Consider the following 22,361-nt stretch of genomic DNA (forward strand, 5'->3'; position numbering starts at 1 on the left):
ATTTAAATATAGAACTAAATTTAAACCACTTTGGGAATGAGAGTTATAAGTGGAATGCAAGTGTTATAAATCTTGACAATGAACAAATAAGACCGATGTAAAACTATAGGAGGGAAGGAAAAGTGAGAGGCATAATAAAAGAGCTAATTTCCTCTTTTTCAATAATGAAAAGTCAGTTGATATTGACTAAAACAAATATATGTTTAAGCTTAATGAATTCACATCCGGTTTTATGTAGTAATTTTAACTTTAGAGGAATCTATACATGAAATATCTCATGAAATGAGTAGACCATCTGAAGTTCGGCCACTCCTTAAGGTTCACTTTAATTTCTGTATCTTCTGCTTAAGTGTACTTTTAAATTAAAAGTAGCATTTACAATATCATGGCACTTGGCATATCTGTATGCCATTTAACATATCCATCTGTCAATTGTCTATATTCTATAATATCTGGAATGATGATGGTCCCCTTATGGTAACAATGGTTATTTCTGGCTGTGTGATTTTGGTCGTGATTATTTTACATCTTTGTATTTTTTCTACTGCTCCAATTATTCACAATGAACTTGATTAACAGCTACCTCCCCCCAACACACACACAATTTCAATTTCTAACATGCTCTGGAGCTATATTGATTCTTATCTACTAGTATAGTCTTAGAAGTTTTAGCTGAAGCTGGACTAAGAGACTGGCACGTGACAAGGAATTTCCCTCTCCTGAGGGATTCCTGCTCAGCAGGTATGTATCATGGACCTCTGCCTTTATTATTGGTCCATGAGGCAGGTAGCCCAAAGGAGAGCTGCTCCTTTTTGCTGCTTTTGAGACAAAGTAACCCTCCCATAGCATTAGGATACATATGAAAGATACACCACCATGGGTATCAGACTCCCATAGAGCTACTTCATCTTTCAGTGCAACACATCAGGAACTGCAGGTGTGCATGCTACTGCCTCCCTAGTTGAGAGAGGAGTGCTAACTTATACAGGCTAAGCAGGAAAATGGAGAGAAACAGCTTCCATGGAAAATATCCCAATGAACTGCTTCAAATGGGACCTGGCTTGGGACCTCTTTAATAACTGGTATTAGATAAGAGTGGCAAAGTGGGAATTCGAACTTCAATCTCTGTAAGTAGGATAGAGAGAGAGAGAGAGAGAGTCATAGATATTTTTAGTAAATCTTACCCTGAATACAAGATTTGATGGGGGAAGAAGGTAACATGTAAAACCTGAACATCTTAATGCCACACAAAATTCCATGTCATTGAAATGCTATAACATTCTATATAATCTACCTGGGCAATTCCTTTCACATTCCCGGCTTCAAAGATCTGCATGCTGAGACAGTGAAATCTCTCTCTCTCTTCCAGGCCTCTATCCTAAACTTCAGACCCATATGTTCAATTTCTCACTGGATACTCTATCCCAAATTCAGCATGTAAAAAACTCAAACGTATCCTAACACAACTTGCTCTTTCTCTTCATTCCCTCAACGATTATTATCTGACTACCCACTATATGCCAGGCTCTATAGTAGATGCTGGGAATACAGAGACACACATGATACATTCCCGGCTTCTGAAAGTTCAAGGTTTAACGTGGAAGACTGAAAAATAAATGAGTACAACACAAGCACAACGATAGATCACAGGACGCTGGGAAACACAGAATGAGGCATCTAAACCAAGTGTGTGGATATATGGGGAGAGGGGATAAAGTAGTGGTCAGGAAACTCATAAACAATACAATGTTTAGTTGGAGCTTTCTCAAAGAATTAGCAGGAAAACCCCCTCTCAGGTAGGCAACTCCTCCTTCTGCCACAGATTTAGCTATTCCACTCGGCCGGGCCCACAACTTGTGGCTGCAGTTAACTTTCCAGGTCGGCGTGGGTTCTGGAAACTGTCTCCATGTTACCTCCTTCCATCCGCAACATTCTGCAGATTATTCGCTTTGCCCTATGCCCCTGTTGGCTCTATATTGTATTGGTTTTCTGGAGGCCACCTGGTATCGTGATAGGAACACTCAGATTTGGAAGGAAAAAAAATAGCATAAGTGTTTCCTGCCTGATTGCTCAGAGTTTCATAGTCTTTGGAAAATCATTTAACCTCTCTGAAGCTCCCTCACCTCCTCATCTGTGAAAGGCTGGTAATTACAATACTAGTGCTTACTTCAGGGGAGAGCGTAAACACCAAATGAGGTGAGGGATATTAAAGGTCAAGCACAGCATGCATGCCAATTATCTTTGTCAGGTTCTGAGTGCGATGGGTATGACTCCAGTGCAAATCCTACAAACGCTGATCTTGTGGGGAGCACGTGAAGCTTTTGGAACTTTCTCAAATATACAAATACGAATTTCAATCGAATTCAGTATTTGTGTTCTTCCGAGCACCTCTCAGCCTCTAAGCCAGCCTGGATTTCATTCCAGCCATTTACTAGCCTTGGACTCGTTATTTACCTTCTCCTTCGGTTTCCTCTTGGGTATCACGGAAATAATTAAACGTACCTCAAAGGGATATTGCAAGATCATTTGAGGTAAGGCATAGAAAATACCACGTAGTGATTCTCTGGTACGCGAGGTTTTAACCGAGGAGAGCTGCCCTTCTGCGAGAGCCCGGAGGCCTGGGACTGAGCAATGAAGAGGGGAAGCCGGCGGGTCCTGGGCGCAGCGCCTTCAAGGCCGGCGTTCCAGCCCCGCAGCCCCGGCGGGAACCTGCCCCTGACCCCGCCAGGGGGCGCCGCAGCGTCGCACTGCAGCATCCTGGCGGCGGAGCGCTGCGGCCTCGGCCGGGCTGAGCTCGCGTCCTGCCGCAGTCCCTCGGCCGCTAGTCGGAGCGAGCGCCAGCGAGGAGACCCCCGCCGGGCCACCGGCACTTGCTGCTGCTGCGGCTCCCACCCGTGATCGCAGCCCGGCAGCTCGGAAACGCAGCCGGCAGCGTGGGCTGCGCAGCGTGGGAGGGCTTCGCGATCGCCGGGGACCGATTCCGAACTTGCAGGGGACCGCGGCTCTCCCGGCCTGGAGAGTGTGAACAGGTGAGTGTCACGCACGTGTCCAGGTAGCTCTTTCGAGAAGACTTTCTGCAGACCTATTTCAGCCCTTGAGCGCTCGGCCTCTGAGTCAGACCTCTCTGTCATTGAGTCCTCCTCCCAGGGTGGCCTTGGGGTTCCCTGAGAGAGACGGGAACGCCAGCAGCCGGGCTCCAGAGCGCTTTCCAGCTGAGACCAGAATGCCCTTTTGACTTGGGCTGCATTTACTCCCTGGGTTGAAAGCAAGTGACCTGCCGTCCACAATGGGCTTGTTTATCATTGCAAGAGACCTGTTGATTTCAGAGCAACTGCAGCCAAGGGGCTTGTCCAATTATCTTTGGCACACTGGGTGCTGCGTTGTGATAAGATGAAGGAGAATTTCTGGTAATGAGACCAGAAAAACTTGATTTCAGAGCCAGAGAAGGAGCTGCTGAAAGGAAAACAGAAAATCTCATTCCCACGACCAGACTAGGGTCTTTGCTTTCCTAAACAGCCGCACTTTATTTTGATGAGACCATAACAACAGAAGTTAGAAACACTATTACCTTTTAAAGATGCTTGCTTTTTTTTGTTTTCTCCCAAGAGGAAGTAGAAAGCATGAACCTTGGTAAATATAGTCTTGGGAATGATATATTAGGAATGAAACTTTTCTTTAAATAAGTAAATAAATAAGGTTATTAGTGATCTAAATGTCATAGGTCTAATAGAGTGTAACCTCCGAGGTCCAAGGGAGCTACTTTTATTTGTATATGCTTAGCACAAGTGTGGAATGAATCAATGGATGCATTGAGAGTAATAATACCATATTTGGAAGCTAACTTTTTTCTTTTTTTCCTTCTTCCTAAATTTTCCTTTAATTACTTTTATGTTTAGAAAAAAAAAAACTACACCTTTAATCTAAATATTGAGGTGTGACTACTTTAGCAGTGATAGGATCTGGGAAGTTTTTGTCCTAATAAAATATTGTCCACATAAAAAGTGAATCGCAACTTTTAGCCCTAGTCAGAATATTTCAGCACAACATTAGAACAAATGAGTTTTCATAGATCCATGTTATGGAAGATCTCAGATTATGAGTTATATTGAACATCAGAAACTTGGCAACGGTTCACTTATTACAACAATTTACACATTTATCTTTGTTTCTATCTTGTTAAATGTAACTTCTCACATTTTTTCATGTGAGAAATAAAATGTTGAAGTTTTTGTGTCAGTTTTGTGTCTTCCTTTAAGTGATTTTTCTAAACATAACATAAGGTTGACAATAACCAACTGTATCTTTATTAGGTTATAAATGGAAAAAATAACCCACGCAATTTTTCTTTCTTTCGTGAAATTCCTGTGTCTCTGAGGCTATTGGGGAGTTACTGAAATATTTGACTAGTTTTTAAAAAATCACATTTGATGGCTACTTTCATGGAACATTAATTAGACCGATAATTACTTGGATTTTATCTACATGGGTATGAACAGTTCTGCAAGAAATAGCGAATTATTGTTTATACTAGCTCCAGACACTTGTATGTTCTATGTTTCAAAGAAATGCTTGCCAGCACCTATTCTCCTTTAGAACATAGATAGTTAATATATCTCAGTATATTATGCTTCTGTGAGGAAGCACTGAACATCAGACACAGGGTCCTTTTCTTAATGAATGCATATAAAATGACAAATAAAGAAATCGTTTTATCTTTAGCCAAAAGTATGGGACTGGACAAATTGCAGATGTTTAAGCTTCTGGTTTTTGTACTATTAATGATTACTAAGAAGTTTTTCATTTGGAGGATGAAGTAAACAATAGCTAATGTTAATGTTGACCTTTTCTTTCTTCAGAGAAAGCTCTGGCACGTTGGAAATCAGCAAATACAAAGTTCGTTAGGTAAAGCTTGATGGCTTAAATACCTAACAAAGAAAACAATTACATGTTAATGTCTTTGTTGAGACACTTTTCAGAAGGATTCTCACTTTTCCCTTTCTCTTGAGAAGCTCTATTTAAAAATTTGTGGATTATGAAAGTTTGGCAGAAGCAGTTAACACATTTAGAGACCAGATTTGTGTTTCAAAAATGTCCTAACAGCCTGGAAAAATGGATGAATTATGAAGACTGATGTGATTAAATTTAACAAGGGTAAAAGTGAAGTCCTGTCTGTAGGTTCAAGCCATTGCTTGCAGAAGTTCAGAATGGGGGTGTCTGCAGTCCCTGCAGATGTGAGCCTTACTGTGAGTGGCGGTGCCATAGCACAAGCACAGTGTGCAGCTAACGGATACTGAAAATCTCGGGAAACTTACCCTGGGTCAGTTTGTCAGGTCATATCTCAAAGTAGAATGCAGTGGATACCAGGTTTTTAGACTGAGTAAAGTGTTGAGGAGACATTTCACTGAATGTGGTGAAAACGGAAGGTAAGGGTCAAAAAACATAAGAATGTACAACCATTAAGAATGAGTGAACACACTGGGCCTCCTTTTCCTAGCAAGTAGAAGCCTAAGGTGGGGCAAAGGGCCTAACAGATGCTAGGCTACTTGAAGGGTTTTGAGTGCAAGAAAAAGTTGAATTCTTTTGAGTTATTTCGTAGAGAAAAAAACCAGGACAAACAAGTAGAAGTCATAGGGAGACGAATTAGAGCTCAATATAGGAAAGACAGCTTCTCCTAACTGGAGACATCAAGCAGCTCTCAAAGGTAATGAACCCGCCTCTCGTACCTGGAAGGGGTAGGTCAGGCACAGGATGAAAGGAAAGATTCTTGCAAGGGCTGGAGGATTCCTTTGGTTGACTCCCAAGGCTCTTTCCAAGTTTATATTTCCGTGGATATAGACATCATTCCTGTAGCCCCAACCTATACCAAATATGCTTACATTGTACAAAATGATTTTCCCAAGTGGTAGGACAGTACTTTAAACAATTTACTTGAGGCTGTCACAGAAAAGGAATCAGAACTTGGAGTATGGCATCTATCTTTTGTATACGAGGGCATTGTGCCCAGCAAAATATAAAAATATAATCTGGATATTATATAGTGATTCCTAGAACATGTGTATCTGTCACATGACTTGATCATGTGATCTAGTGTGAATTGAAATAAAATTTAACCTTGAAATGCAAAACTGAATTGTGTTGCAGTGGAGTTGAGTAATATGAATGTGTATTCATTCATAAAGAGGCCCAGAAGTGACTGTCCCCATCAGGTGCGTTTGTACATTGAGTGTTTACAGACAGGTGGCAAATGCATATATTCACATATTTCCAGTACTTATTTTCAATTACTGCCAAGAATCAATGCCTTCATAAAAATTTTCTTAAGGAAGTACTTTGGAAAATGCTAATGTGTGAAAATGCACGTTTAAAAACCAAACAGATCTAAACTCAAATCTACCATTTATTAGTTGAATTGTTGAGAGTAAATTACGATAGTCCTCTCAGAGGATCATGGTAAAGATCAAATCAGAAAATATTGATAAAGTGGATGGCGGCTGGTGTATGGTAGATGCTTAATAAATATTCATTCATTTTCCAGTCATTTATAAATTCCCAAATCTCTTGTTTAAGGATTGTGGACTCTTCCAAGATTTACAATGACAAGGTGAACCCAAAAGCTGGAACCAAAAAGATTTGTTCAGCGTTTTCGTTTTAACAACAATAAATTGTCTACCAACACCCATCATGGCTAAAAGTGCAGAAGTCAAACTGGCAATATTTGGGAGAGCAGGTGTGGGCAAGTCAGGTAAGATTTTTGTTGTGGTTGTTATAGAGTGTGTGGTGTGTGTGTGTGTGTGTGTGTGTGTGTGTGTGTGTGTGTGTGCTTTTTTGTTTACTGCCTTTTGTGATTGGACAGGTGGGTGGTTGGCATTTTTCCTATTCTCATTTGTTGCTTTTTTAGACGAAGTCCCTTTCTCTTTATCTAGAACTTTTATTTTGCACAACGAACTTTGATGTACTTTTTGCTTACTTATGATAAAGTAGCTTTGCTGATAACACACAAGGCAATGGGTATAGCATTGCTCTCGGTATTATGAGAAATGATATTAAAAACTTCTAAAAAAATCAGATTGTGGAAACTAAAAATTATATTTGTTCTTTTCTTTCTATATGAGATTGTGAGGGGCTGATTTTGTATCTCATCCATTAGGATATTCTCAACAAACAGTCCAGTGTCAAGCACGTGTTAGGTACTTAATAAATGCTTGTGGAATGACTATATCTTTATCAGAAACAGAATTGCATTATTGCCCAAGACCTCTAAAATCCGAGGAGGACTCCTGAAAATTTAGGAGTGCAAGCCCTCAAGCCAGACAGCTATTGCCAATGCCCCCGTGGTGAATTTCAATTGGCAAATTCTGGCTAACGCCACTAATTCAGAGGCTTTTTTTATTCCCCGCCTGAGAAAAGATTAGCAGACATTTAAGATTAAGCGTGAAATGGTGGAAGTGAAATATGTACCTAATATCCAATTTGAAATATATATCTTAGAAATTGTAATTATAGAATGCTAAAGTCGATGTTGCTAAAATGTCAGGGTAACAAGGCTTTTCAGGGAAACAGGTACATTGCCTTGGTCTCTTACTGGAGGAAAGAACCGTAATTGACTTTGCACGGAGAGCTTTTGGTTCTCAGGTAAGAACTCAAACAGATATCTAGTGGGTGTGTGTTTGTAAAGGGAAACTATTTGGAAATAAACTGGATAATCCAATATAACAGGTAATCCACGTAATGTTAAACAAACACACATAAGCACTTTTTCATTCTGTGACCAACTCTCATTCCTCACCTGCTTTCTGGTTTTATTTCAGCAATAATCCTTCCTATTCTCAGTCTTTTTCTTTCTCTCTCTCTCTTTTTTCTCTTAATGTGCTCAAGAATGCTCTTTCCTGCTACCACCCTTTTCTTCTTGCTGTTTGCTTTTGCCTCTGGCAGAAACCAAGCGAGGAAAATAGATAGTTGGCAAGGCTAAGAGACCGCCAGCCTTCACAGGATCGAAGATAGTTAAACTCCTCCCTGCTAATCTCTGTAGTGTTTCCTAACGCGTGGCGTGAGAACTGCATTTCTGTAGCTGGTGGAAGGATGCGGAGAAAGAGGAAACCGTTCCAGGGAGGGGAGGATGAAGGGACGGGGGTGTGGGGGAAGGCGTGCGCTGCCAGCAGTAGCTTGTCTAAGTCCTTGCAAGTGAAATGTCTAGGCCTGCGCCGTTTATTATTCATTCATTCCAGAATTACCATAGGCAATAAGGGAAAAGGATTTTTTTTAAAAAAGCCTTATTCATTTATTAAAATAAACTGCACATGGCTTAAAAAGTTAAACACAAAAATAAAAACTCAGCTGCGAGAACCACTGAGCTGTGTGCGTATGCATCTTTTTCCCGTCGTCAGTATCTCCGAGCAGGCCGGGTGCCTCCTGTGCCTCCTCCTGTCAAGGCTGACCCCTCAGCCCGAGCTTTGGCCTTGGTTTCCCCCAATTTTTTCACTTATTCCTCTCATTTGCTCTTGACCGTTTTTCCTTAAGCATTTCCTTGTCCACTGCTTCATCTTTTTCTTTTTCTCAAGTTTATCGACTATGGGTTCTGCCCTTACTGTCTTCACTTTTTTAAAAGTTCCCATACATTAGTTAAAACATGGCGGTCTCCCATTGTAACCACGCTATTGAAAATGCTTTTTGCTAAGGTCACCATGGATCAGTAACCAAACAAATCTAATGAACATTTTCCAGTTCTGATCTTCTTAGATCTCTTTTACCATTCAACAGCCGCTCTTAGGCTCCCATGATGTCACCACACGCCTTGGCTTTTCTGCTACCTCTCCCGTGCTCCTAACCAGCATCTTCGTGGGCTGCCGTTTCTCTGCCTGCTTCTCAAAAGTCAGGGCTTCCAGAGTCCTCCGTACCTCCCTCTTGTGTTCTCACTGCATACATTCTCCCTAAGGATGATTTCTTAACACCGGGAGCTGAAGACAACATCTGCGCGCGAAGATCAACTTCTGCTGACCTCTTACTTTTATTTTATGTAAAGTGCAGAGGTTGAAATTGCTCACTAAGGCCCTCTCCAACTCTGAAATCCTATGATTGTTGATTAATGAGTCTTCTTTGGACTGGTTTCTTAAATACATTCCACCCTTTGTGTTTATTTTCATTTAGGTGAAAATGACGCTGATAGACCACATACCTTTAACAAGTGCCTTTTTGTCTATCATCTTTGGACAGGCGGTGTTTTCCTATTTCAACATTACGCTGTTTTCCTGAGCCCTGTGACCACATCTCACATTTAAAACGTAGCACCAGTTTGACTTACGCACGGGAGACAATTCTGAGTCTTTTTCCATAGTTCGGTGAAAACAACCACAGACTACCTCATAACTACCAATTTTAAAAATAGACTGTAGCAGTATTGAATTCATGTTTATTCTAATTCTTTACCAGTCTGGCTGTATGATGTCTGTGCCTAGTCATTGCACCAGGCACATTCACCTTTCTATTGTAGAGACTATCTCAGTCTTACAAGTAAGTAACTTTTGCTTAAGTCTGCAAGAAATGATGTCTGCTGGAACGTATCTGCAGCTCCTCACTCACTGAAATGTCTCTCAGGACTGGCCATGATCTTCCCATGGGCGCACACAATCTGATTTCTCTCCACACACCCTGCAGGGGAAGCACCCCTCAGGGAGCCAGCTTGAGATCTTGGAATGGTAGAAACTGAGCATCTCGCTTGCGAATTGGATCTGTGTGAATTGTTTCAGGGGCTTCAAATCTTACTGTCCCCTCTCCTTTTTCTCACGCTCAACACCAAATTGGAATTGAGAGTAAATAAGATCGTATTGCCCATTTGCCAATAGAGAGTAGTATAGCTGGAGTCGAGAGTGTTAGCTCTGGTATGACTCCCAATTCTACCTGTTAGCTGAGTGAACTTGGCAACTTTGGTAAATTACTGAACTTTTCAATTCCTTCAACTATGAAAAGCATATAATAAAAAAAAAAAAAAGCATATAATAGTGCCTATATCCTTTGCTGCTAGATTTGAATGAGCTATTATATGCAAATGTTTTGGAAGAGCATCTTGACATAGCAAATGCTCAAGTATTAGCTTATATTATAATTTTTCAAGGCATGCTTATTTTAATTTGTAAGTTCTCTGTTGAAAACATACAGTCAAAAATATCTTACATTCAAGTGGGTATTTTGGTTTTCACTAAAAGTCAGACAGCTTATAGAGTTAAAAGTTCATATTCCTACTCAGCATACCCTCAAAACACACACACATATACACACACTTACACTTTCTGTTTCTCTCTCTTTCTTGAACCCAAAGTCTGGTTAATGTTGATGACAGCTTGACCACTGGTGATCATAACAATAGTTCTTGTGGCTTTTATTCAATCTCGGAAAAATGGTCAGAAATATGTTAGTGTCATCAATAAATTAACACCCTTAAATTTGAAAGTGCCTCTGGTATGTGGTAGATGGCTTCCTAAGCCCAGGTAATATATAGGCCTTCTACATTTAAAACAGAATTTAACATTTACCAGAACTTTCTGGTTGACAGTTTGACTGTAGAAGTGTCAGCAGAGGCAAAATTTAATAATGTACTAATTACTAAAAAGCACTGATAAAACATGTGAGGGATGTGTGTGTATAATATATATATGGCAGTATTTACGTGGTCTGTTGTGATTCCTCTTCCTTCTGTCTAATTTTACCTTGCAATTCTGTCTCAAGCGAGCTTTCTGGTTTAGGGACAGCATGCTGAGTGCAGGGGATGGGTGCTGCAAAGTGTAGGGCCCCAGTTTCCCAGCCCTTTTCCATCTTCTCCTGCCCCAGCAGGGTAAACATTGACCTTCACCGGCGGAGGGTAAAGTGCTGATAAGGTGGCATTCAGGGCATAGATTTTCTCACTTGTGTGCATCAGCCTGTGTTTCCACAGGCTCCAAGTAATTAAAGTGATAAGACCTGCCGATAAACCTAGACTACACGCATTTTTATTGAAATGCTTCCTGTATTCATATTATTCAAATTTGTAGTAAGTGTGGGAGGGGCTGATAGAAAGGCAACTGAAATTGTGAATTTAGTTTCACAGTTGACATTCTCATTTTAGAACTGAAATACTGTGTGCCATAGCTAACTGTATTTCTTGAAAGGGCTAGTCTCAAAGTTAATTGAGTAATGCTATCCACTAATTCAAAGGCCAATGGATGCACTCATCCATGAAGGCTTAAGTTCATAGACTTAGATTGCTGGGCTATAAACTGGGTGCCAAATACAAACAAGCTTGTGATATTTTTTTCTGCAGCACAAAGAGGTGATTTATTTTTTCCTCCTCTTCCTTGCTGTTTTTCTTGTTCTTTCCTGCTTTTCTCCTCTCTCTCAATTATAAAAAGTTTTTAAAGGCTTTTTTCATTTCATTTTCAAGTGGGACAGGGACAATTCTGATTTTGTGTATGATTTTTCAATAAGCACCAAAAACTACTTTGAAGTATATGAGTACTTTGTGTCTGGGATATGTTTATGAGCTCTCATATATATTAAATAACAAGCAGAAAGATCCGTAGCATTGTAGGTAGGTCAATTTCCTTATGCCAAAGAACTAATCTTTTGTGTTTTAGAACTTTTTCTCTACTTAAGTGGAGATCATACATGCCAGTTCTTTCTCTTCCTTCAGACTTAATGGATGCTTCTTAAACTTTGTTTTCAAAGCACTTCTAATAGAGGAAGAGAAAGATCTGGGGGATTTGTGTTATATAAGCATCTCATAGTCATGTAATTATTTTGTATGTGTTATTAATTATATAAAATGCATGTAAAATTTACTGTTAATCCATAATATGTCTATGTTTGTATGAATATAAAAACAATTTCCCCCAAACTGGGTGACTAAAAAGGACTGTTCAAAAAGATATATCAAGTTTATCTGTGACTCTAATAACACTGAGGCTTCGGTCCAGTTTGAGGACCACAGGTATGAGAAACAGCCGCAGATGCCCACGCCACGTGGATGCGAACACTGATGATAATCCCGTATCTCCGTTTTTACTTCCTTAAGGTCCCAACCAGCTCTTAAAATTTTGGGGTAATTTTTTGGGGCATTATTGTTCTAAGATTATATATATATTTTTTCACCATCAATCAAGTATTAAGTTTTATTGTATATTTAATCAAAAAATAATAATTGTGTATATTTCTAGGATACAATGTGATATTTCAATACATGTATATATTGTGGAATGATCAAATCTGGCTAATTAACATATCCATTGCCTTAAATAGTTATCATTTCTTTGTGGTGAGAACATTTGAAATCCTTTCTGTTAGCTATTTTGAAATACACAGTACGTTATTATTAACTATAGTCATTGTGCTGCACAGTAGATCAGAAGAACATGTTCCTCCTGTCTAACTGAAGCTTTGTCCTTTGACCAACGTCTCCCCTTTCCGCATCTAGCCCCACCCCAGCCTCTGGTAACCACATTCTACTGTCTACTTCCATGAGTTTGACTTTTTTAGATAACGCATATAAATGAGACCGTATGGTATTTGTCTCCCTATGCCTGTTTTATTTCACTTAGCATAGTGTCCTTTATGTTTATCCATCTTGTTACAACGGACAGAATTCCTTGCTTTTTTTAAGGGTGAATAGTATTCCATTGTGTGTATATACCGCATTTTTTTTAATCCTTCATCTGTTGGTGGGCACTGAGGTTGTTTTCATAACTTGGCTACGTGAATAATGCTGCAATGAACTTGGGAGTACACACATAAGATTATATATCTTAATAGTAGATTTTCTAAAACTATTAGTCAAGGTACAGAGAGTGGCAGATAATGTTTTCCTCTGTCCAAGTGGGTACAGAACTTGCATGGCTCCTGGACACGTGTGCGTGTGCGTGTGTGTGTGTGTGTGAAGAGGCTTTTCCTAGTTGATTTTTGAAATTGAAGGCTTACCAGAAATGAGGCCCATTGATTCTTTGTGTAGTTGTTGGTTACAGTAATAATTGATTTTTAAAGGATTGGACCAAAGGGAGGAAGGTGGCATTGAGACAAGTTTGAGTGGGGCTAGAAAACATGGCCTTTCTGTTGTCATAAAATACAGTGATATGGTTACCTGTGGCTTTCTAGCATTTATATCTTCCTTGCAAATACAGAAAAGCAAAAAGAGTCAAACAGCTGAGATGAGTCAGTTATTGTTTGTTTTTTCCACTATAAGAGCAATAAAAGGGTGTTTTCAAACCTTAGGTGTGTATCTATGGATATGTATAAAAGTCAGACCTCTGTGCAATTTATAAAACATTGCTGACCTATCTTCGTGCTCAGGAAGAAAAGAAAGATGAGAAATGGTGCTTAAGAGGGAATAGGAAAAGAAAACAAAAAAAGAAAAAAATTAAAATCAATTGTTTATTGGTGGGTAGTTAAATAGATTGTAGGTTGGCAATGACCAATTCCTTAGTTAAGGCTTTTTTTTTTTTTTTTTAAGAAAAATATAATTAGGCAGGACACAATACTGGGAAACAAGCGAGCTGTTTCTCAAAGCCAAAAGGATGTGTCTCTGTTCCTGCTTTTTTTTATTGGAATATATTATTAAAAATGTAATTGTCCTTTATTTTAAACTGATAGCTAATTTATTCATTGAAATGTTGTCTCTGCAGTTAAATATCAGCCATCTCTCAGTTTCATTTTGATCTTGACTTGTTTTCTTGGCAACTGAAAAAGACAAAGTTTGAGGGAAGTGAAGACAATTTTAAATCATCCTTGTAATTCCCCTTTTTATTCCTGGTATTTCTCCAATTTATGGGTTTAGGGAAATCAGCCAAATTTTCAAGGTGGTACTGGCCTTGAAGCCAAATTTCCAGTGCAAACGCATCTCTGTTGCTACAGCTGCCTTTGAAAATTGATGTGGTTTCAGAAAAACAGCCATCATTTCTTCCAACCCATGAAAAATAAGAGTTGTTGTATTGTAAAGGCAAGGCAGTCTAAAGTAAGTAATTTCAGCATGAATAAACAAATATGTAAAGCTCATGTATGCATATATGAGCAACACATATGAGAGAGAAAGATCCTTTGCTAGATCACCCAGGTTGTTGGAGCTAGAGCCAAGTCTGGAATTCCAGTTTATGACTCTATGCAAGGCTCTTACAACTTTGCTACTGAAGGTTTTCATTTTGTATAAACCAGTTCTTTTCCATATCCTCTCAAACATCTTATGTTAGGAAATAAGATGATCATTAGAATTTTATAATATGAACCTTAGGAAACCTGATAAGTTTTGCTTCTGTATGAAATTTCCAGTAAGCAATGAATAACTAATGGATGGCAGAGCCCTCTGGGAGTACCAGTGTGCTGTTAATGAATATAATCAAGGTTCTCAGCAACTTGTGCATATAGGAAAGATCCCTTTCATACAGCGTTGGATCAAGTGTAAAGAAACTGATGAATCATCTTTTGCTTTAAGAATAAGTTTCTCGTTGTTATCCAAATAGCCTATGTTGCACTATGTTGTGTAAATATGATCTAATTTTTTTTCAAAAGCACACAACTGACTGTAAGGATTGGAGTTTAAACCCATCCATGACCCTTTTTATTCATCTGTCTAATGATGTTAATATATTCATTTACTATTTTTTTCTTTTTACAGTGATATTGGTAGGATAAAATGGAATTGTGGCTTTGAGGGTACTTTGAAAAATTACAAGTGTGATACAAATGTGGGCTTAATTCTAAGATTCTCTTATTATTGAAATCCGGACAGTTGTTCCCCTTGTGTTCTTTAGCAATTTTGTTTAGAAAAGCAGTATGGTGAGTTCTGTGTCTGTCAGCGACTGGAGGCCAGATGCTCACACCCCATCTATCAGCTGGCTGTTACTGTTCCTCCATGCAGAACAGAACAGGGAGGAAGGTTACAGAGTGTCCAGAGGTTGTAGTTTCTATGCTTTAGGAATTCGCAGTTCTAAATAAGTCAAATGAATAGACATTGAGTCAATTTTTTTTTGAGATCAGTATGTGAGGGGGTAGTCAAAAGGAAGAAGAGTTTAGGAAAATAACTTAGACTTATGCCTTATTGGAGAGGGAAACGACATGTTATAGAACTTTTTGACAATCAAATCTTTTTTTTTTTTTTTTTTGAGACAGGGTGTTGCTCTGTTGCCCGGGCTAGAGGGCAGTGGTGTCATCATAGTTCGCTGCAACCTTAAACTCCTGGGTTCAAGCTATCCTCCTGCCTCAGCCTCCCAAGTAACTGGGACCACAAGTGCACGCCGCAATGCCTGGCTAATTTTTTTTTTCTATTTTTAGTAGAGATGGAGTCTCACTCTTGCTCAGGCTGGTCTCAAACTCCTGAGCTCAAGCAATCTTCCCACCTCGGCTTCCCAGACTGCTAGGATTACAGGCATGAGCCACTGCACCCAGCCATCGAATCTTAATCTTACTAAAAACTCAAGCTTTAAAACAATTTAATTTTTTTGATAGAAAGATTTCTCAAATAGCATGTATGTATATGTATGTGTATATATATATTTCCCTACAATCTTAAAGTCTGTTTTTACTCATTCATTCAGCTATTCATCGAGCAAGATTCTGTTGAGCACCACCTTTGTGTTCTAGAAGGTCTAGTCTGGTGCACTGCGCATAGTACAGGATCCATGTACATCGCAAAAAGACAGAGCAGTAGCTGTTTCAGCACATCATTGTATCCCCAGAGCTTCGCACAGTATCTGACACGTGCCAGCTCCCAATGAACACATGACGAAATTGAGTTAGACTGTGTCGTCTGGTTTGACACACATGCTTTAATTGTATTAAGACGCATAGATTTTAAATGGTCTCCTTATTATGACCAAAGTAGTTATCTTCCCTGATGGGATGCAACATGACTGGAAGTAGATCATTCCATCCTTAAGTCAGGGTTCCTCAGAGAGACACATCCAGTAGGACACACACACACATACACACACACACACACACACACACTCATTCATTCATTTAAAGAAATTATTTCCCATGATTGTGGCAACTGGCAAGACTGAAATCCATAGGGCAGGATGGAGACTCAAGCAGGAGTTAATGTTGCAGTCTTAAGGCAGATTTTCTCCCATCTTGGCAACCTCGGTTTTTGCACTTAGGCCTTCCAATAACTAGATGAGGCCCACCTGCATTATCAGGGGCAGTCTCCTTTACTTAAGCTCTACTGATGTTAACTGCATCTACAAAATACCTTCATGTTAACACCTACATCGGTGTCAGTGTTTGGTTGAGTAAGTGGATACTATAGCCCAGCCAAATTGACACGTAAAACTATCACAACAGCTCCGTTTGTTACTTTTCCTTCTTTGAAACCAAAGGCTTTTCTGTAGCTTCTAGTCATTGACTTTAACTTTATCCCCTTAGAGTTTACATAGAACATGGTTAAGTTCCTCTTCCTTAGGACAGCCCTTCACATATTTGAAGATAGCTAGCATGCCTTGACTCACACCTGAGTCCTTTCTTTCATAGTCTAGCTACCAAAAGTTTGCTTTATTTGCCCCACAGATATCTTGGTTTTTAGTCACAGCATGGTCCTCACTGTTCCGCTCTCCCCATACACTCCGTGAAGTGTGGAGCCTGGAATGGAATGCAGACATTTCAGAGGTGCTTGTCCAGAACAGATCAGAGGACGACTGTGGTTTTGCTCCGAGATACTTTGCTTCTGCTGAGACATCCTGAGGTCGCTGTTGCTTTCAGGGTGATGGGGACACAATATTGGCTCATGGGCAGCTTGTCACAAGTGAAGGCTTTTGTTTTGTTTTAGTTTGTTTTTTTAATGTGTGCTTTTCCAGAGCCAAATCTTCCCAAATCTATACCAGAGCAGTGTGTATGTGTGTGTGTGTGTGTGTGTGTGTGTGTGTGTGTTTAACACAGGTATAGAAGCTTATTTTCATCCTCTTAAATATTGTTTTGTTAGATTTAATCAACTCTTCTGGCTCGTCAGGAGCTTTTTGGATCCAGCATATATATCATCCCTCCTCACTTTCTGTCATGTGGAAATATGTTTGTTTTGGAACATTATAGGCCCTTGATGTTCTCATTGAATCATAGAATTTTCTACTTTGGTATTATTTAGCTCATTGCAATGATGAGAAATTCCAGTGAAATAATGTCACTTTTTTGGACAACTTACAGCTGGTCAAGAAAAACATAGGTCTTTGGCTCTTGATTTAGGGACATTAACACCATATTATATTGCATCCATGTTCATTAAATAACTTCTATTTAGGAGATATGTTATAAGAAAGGTGAGCTGGGAGGAAGCCTCACAGTTATAATCCCTTGCTTAATATTGTATTTTGTATCTCTCGTTTCTGTCTCCCATGCTGTCTTAGGACGCACGGTACATTGCTACATAAAGTGTATAACAGCGATCAGTCATATTGCCCCCAATATCTATTCTGTACAGAAACTCATTTCCCAGGGATTTATTCCAAGATATGTGCATATACTTTTGTACTAGAATGGCTCAATTTATATGATTTGGAACTACTACTGCAAATCAGAGCTGAGTTTGGGGGAGGGTTTTCTTCATTGGGTTATAATGGTCTGTGTCAAACTTTACCATGCCTCAGAATCACCTGCAGGGCTTGCTAAAATATGTTTCAGGACACTACCCCAAGAGGTTCTGTCTGATTCACTAGGACTGTAGTGGGGCCATCGAATTTATATTTCTAACAAGTTTTCAGGTGATGCTGACGCTGCTGGTCTAAGGGACCACACTTTAGGAACCATTGTGTTAAATTTGCTAAGTACTTAGTCTCCATTTGAGATAAATGCTTTCACCTTTAAAAAAACAGATAGCTCTTTGAGAGTTGCAAGCTCTATACACTGAGTGCCAGGCACTCTTGAGGGTACCGATAATACAGTGGTGAATAACACAGGCATGCTCTCTGCCCTAGTGAAGTTAACATTCTAGCAGGAGTAGACTAGTGAATCAAAAAGTGCTCTGTGAGGCAGAGAGCATGTGAAGCTTTTCTGGGGCATGTAAATGAACTTTTCATTTACATCATAATAGGGCAAGTTTTGTTTAAAACCAAAGTGTAAGCCTCAGTAACTGTGACCAGCTTTGATTTTAAGATGAGACTGAGTTGTTTGGCCACATGTGGGAATGGGTCGAGCTAAATGCAGTAGTTAGTATTTGGAGGTTAAACATATAGCCTAAGACTGTGATAACAAATTTTCAACTGAGGCAAGCTAAGCAGACCACCTATGAATTGAACCTTCAACTTTGAGCTGATTGACATCATACTCCATATAGTTAAGTTTGATGTAGAACCCAATTAAAGTCAATAGTTGTTCCTTCCCCAATATTTGGAAAAAATGATTTTAAATTGCTCTTGAACAGTGGTGTTTATAAACCTTATGCAATGGTAGTGTAGAAAGAACTGTAGTTTTGAGAAAAGTTCATAAGTTTCCACTGTTTTAGGCACAAAGATAACATCTTTTTCTCAATGATGCATTTCCTGTTTTTTAAATCTTTTAAAAAATTCTCTCTTGCTTTATGCCATTGGACAATAATTTAAGAGGTGAAGCCAAAAATAAAAATGTAAGAGTCAAAAATTGAAAAAATTCATATTTATTTGTCTGGAAAGTAATTGACTCCTTTTTGCGCTAAAAACCCCATAAATTACAACTGAATCTAACAACTGAGCCAGCTTCCTAGTCATTTGGCAACACATATTGAGTTAGATGTTTTAGAGGAAGACTCAACCGCATATGGTAGTATGAATAATGGTTGTCTGTTCCAATGCCCCAGACTTTTTTTCCACTCAAATATTTTATATCTTGAATCTATTTTATAAAAGTGTTCTGAAAGAGGTGAAATCAGAAGCACGGTACATTTAAATCTTTGAGTCCCAAAATTTAATCCTTAATTTCTTATGTTTCCCATTCATCAGTTTACAAATATTTATGAAAATTCTATGTTCCCAACTCTTCTACCTTTTCTTCAATCCCCCCACTAAAAGCCCAATAAAATGCTAATATTTGTGGGAGAAGTCCAAAGAACTATATACAATTTTTCTTGTCCTCAGGGACCATAGTGTTTTCTTAGGGTACAATGCCCCACTATCTGGGTAATGGGCACACTAGTAACTTTGACTCAAATGGTACAAAAGTAATTTATGTAACCAAAACATTTGTACCCTTGTAATGTTCTGAAATAAAATTTTAAAAAAAGAAATCAGCTAATTGTTGTGTTCAGCAGAATGAATGATTTTTATAATTTTTTATCTTGAAATATTTTTAGATAATTGTACAGAGTTGCAAAAATAGTATAGGGAATTCATATGTACCCTTCACCTAGTTTCTCCCAAAGATGACATCTTATATAAGCACAATATATTACTAAAACCAGGAATTGACATAGATACAATGTCAAATGTATGAGATGTATACAAGTAAGCTATAGATCTTAGAATGATTGTTTTCGACTCAATTCAGGCTCAGGACCGATTTGAAGAGACAACTGGAGAAGGATAGAGAAGTAGAGACTTCAAGAAAGGATAGATTCTAGGCTGGAGATCTCGATTAACTTTGGTGAGAATGGCTTTTATCAGAAAATCCCAAAACAATAAATGCTGGCATGGACTTGGAGAGATAGGGACACTCACACACTGCTGGTGGGACTGCAAACTAGTACAACCTCCTGTGGAAAGTAGCATGGAGATACCTCAAAGAACTACAAGTAGAACTACCATTTGATCCAGCAATCCTCCCATTACTGGGCATCTTCCCAAAGGAACAAAAGACATTCTATAAAAAAGACATCTGCATTAGAATGTTTATAGCAGCACAATTCACAATTCCAAAGATGTGGAAACAACCCAAGTGCCCATCAATACATGAGTGGATTAATAAAATGTGGTATATGTATACCATGGAGTTCTACTCAGCCACAAAAAACAATGGTGATCTAGCACCTCTTCTATTATCCTGGATAGAGCTGGAGCCCTTGTTACTAAGTGAAGTATCACAAGAATGGAAAAACAGGCACCACATGTACTCACCATCAAATTGGTATTAACTGATCAACACTTATGTGCATATATAATAGTAACATTCATTGGGTGTTGGGCAGGTGGGTGGGGAAAAGGGGATGGGTATATTCACACCTAATGGGTGCGGTGCACACCATCTGGGGGATGGACATGCTTGAAGCTCTGACAGGGGGGCCAAAAGCAATATATGTAACATATTAGGTTACAAATCTTGATGTAACCTAAACATTTGTACCCCTGAAATGTGCTGAAATAAAATAATAATAATAATAATAAAAGATATACAGGAAGCTTTTTCCAAGTGAAAAAAAAAAAAAGGATAGAGCTCATTGAGAGTTTTCAAAAGGTGAAATCTGATAAGCTATTTATTATCGGAAATTTACCTCTTGTGTTATATACAAATTAGCTGTTTAGATTATCTATAAGATAAAGTTTTAGCCATTTAGTTCAGGCCATAAATGCTATAGGAAACGATGGGATGTACCTGGGGAGGCCTTTAGGGAGGCAGTGAGTCTAAAATGCTTTTAAGTTCAGTGAAATTTTTATGGTGAGGAGTGAAATAGCTTTTCTCCTTATTTTTAATATTTCAAAGTTATGATGTTTAAATGTCATGAAGCTTCTTTGTTCCTGTATTTTCTTCTAGGGGTTTTACAATTTCAGATTTTACATTTAAGTCTTCAATCCATTTTGAGTTGATTTTTGTGTATGGCATAAGATACACGAAAGGGGTCCAATTTCATTCTTTTGCAGACGGATATCCAGTTTTTCCAACTCCATTTGTTGAAGAGACTATCCTTTCCTCCTTGTGTGTTCTTAATACCCTTGTTGAAAATCAGTTGACCATATGTGTGTGGGTTCATTTCTGGGGTCTCTATTCTATACCATTGGTTTATGTGTCAGTTTTTATGCCAATACCATATTGTTTTGATTACTATAGCATTGTAATATAGTTTGAAATAAAAAAGTGTGATGCCCCTAGCTTTGTTCTTGTTCAGAATTGCTTGGCTATTCTGGGTCTTTTGTTGTTTCATTGAATTTTAGATTTTTTTTTCTATTTCTGTAGGAAATGCTACTGGGATTTTGGTGGGAATATCATCGAATCTGTACAAAGATTACATAAAGATTGCTTTGTGTAATATGAACATTTTAACACTATACATTTTTCATCCATGAACAATGGAGTATCTTTCCATTTATTTTTACCTTCTTTAATTTCTTTCATCAATGGATTGTAATTCTCAATGTACAAGTGTTTCACCTCCTTGATTAAGTTTTTTCCTAAGTCTTTTATTCCTTTTGATGCTATTGTAAACAAGATTGTTTTCTTAATTTTTTTGGATGGCTTGTATTTAGTATATAGAAATGAAGTGTTTTTTGTATGTTGACTTTGTTAAGTTTTACCCTTCAGTTTTACTGAATTCGCTTATTAATTCTAAGAGTCTTTTTTGATGGAGTCTTTAGGGATTGTTATATATAGGATCACTGTCATCTGCAAACCAAGAAAATTTTACATCTTCCTTCCTGATTTGGCTGCCTTTTATTTTGTTTTTCTTGACCAATTTGTCTGATCAGGACTTGCAATACTATGTTGAATAGACGTAGTAAGTGTGAGCATCCTTGTCTTATGCCTGATCTTACAGGAACAGTTTTCAGTTTTTCACTGTTAAGTATGATGTTAACTTTGGATTTGCCACATATGGTCTTTATTATTATATTTTGAGATACATTTTGTACATAGTTTGTTGCTTGTTTAATGATTTCATAGATATGCTACTAAAAGCACAGGCAACAAAAGCAAAAATAGACAAATGGGACTATGACAAAATGAAAAGCTTCTTCACAGCAAAAGAAACAATAAACAGTGAAAAGGCACCCAAAGAGTAGGAGAAAATATTTGCAAACCATACGTCTGATAAGGGGTTAATTTAAAAAACATATAAGGAACATCTACAACTCAATAGAAAAAAAATACTCAAAAACAACCTGATTAAAAAATTTAAAAATGAGCATAGGGCTTGAATCGACATTACTCCCAAGAAGACATACAAATAGCCAACAGGTGTATAAAAAGGCTCTCAGCATCATTAATTATCAGGGAAATGCAAATCAAAACTACAATGAGATATCACCACACATCTGTTGGGATGGCTCTTATAAAAAAACAGAACAACAAAAGGTAGCAAGTATTAGTGAGGATGTGGTAAAATTGGAACTCTTGGTAGGAATGTAAAATTGTGTAACCACTATGACAAATATTATGGAGGTTCCTCAAAAAATTAAGAATAGAACTACCATATTATCCAGCAATCCCACTATTGGGTATATAGTCAAAAGAAATTAAATCAGCAT

At 38.4% G+C, this 22,361-nt stretch overlaps 1 protein-coding gene across 2 annotated transcripts in view; it reads left to right on the forward strand.

The window, feature by feature from the left end:
• The first annotated feature begins 2,746 nt into the window (after positions 1-2,746).
• RERG (RAS-like, estrogen-regulated, growth inhibitor) overlaps positions 2,747-22,361 on the forward strand; it is a 183,056-nt gene continuing 163,441 nt past the window's right edge. For both annotated transcript variants that reach the window (XM_012662779.1, XM_012662780.1), the window contains exons 1-2: positions 2,747-3,029; positions 6,568-6,742. In XM_012662779.1, coding sequence (XP_012518233.1) covers positions 6,682-6,742 — 61 coding nt within the window. In that variant the 5' untranslated portion in view covers positions 2,747-3,029; positions 6,568-6,681. The remainder of the gene's footprint in view (positions 3,030-6,567; positions 6,743-22,361) is intronic.

The sequence above is a fragment of the Propithecus coquereli genome, unplaced genomic scaffold (genome assembly GCF_000956105.1).
Source record: "Propithecus coquereli isolate 6110/MARCELLA unplaced genomic scaffold, Pcoq_1.0 Scaffold78, whole genome shotgun sequence".
Classification (NCBI taxonomy): Eukaryota; Metazoa; Chordata; class Mammalia; order Primates; family Indriidae; genus Propithecus; species Propithecus coquereli.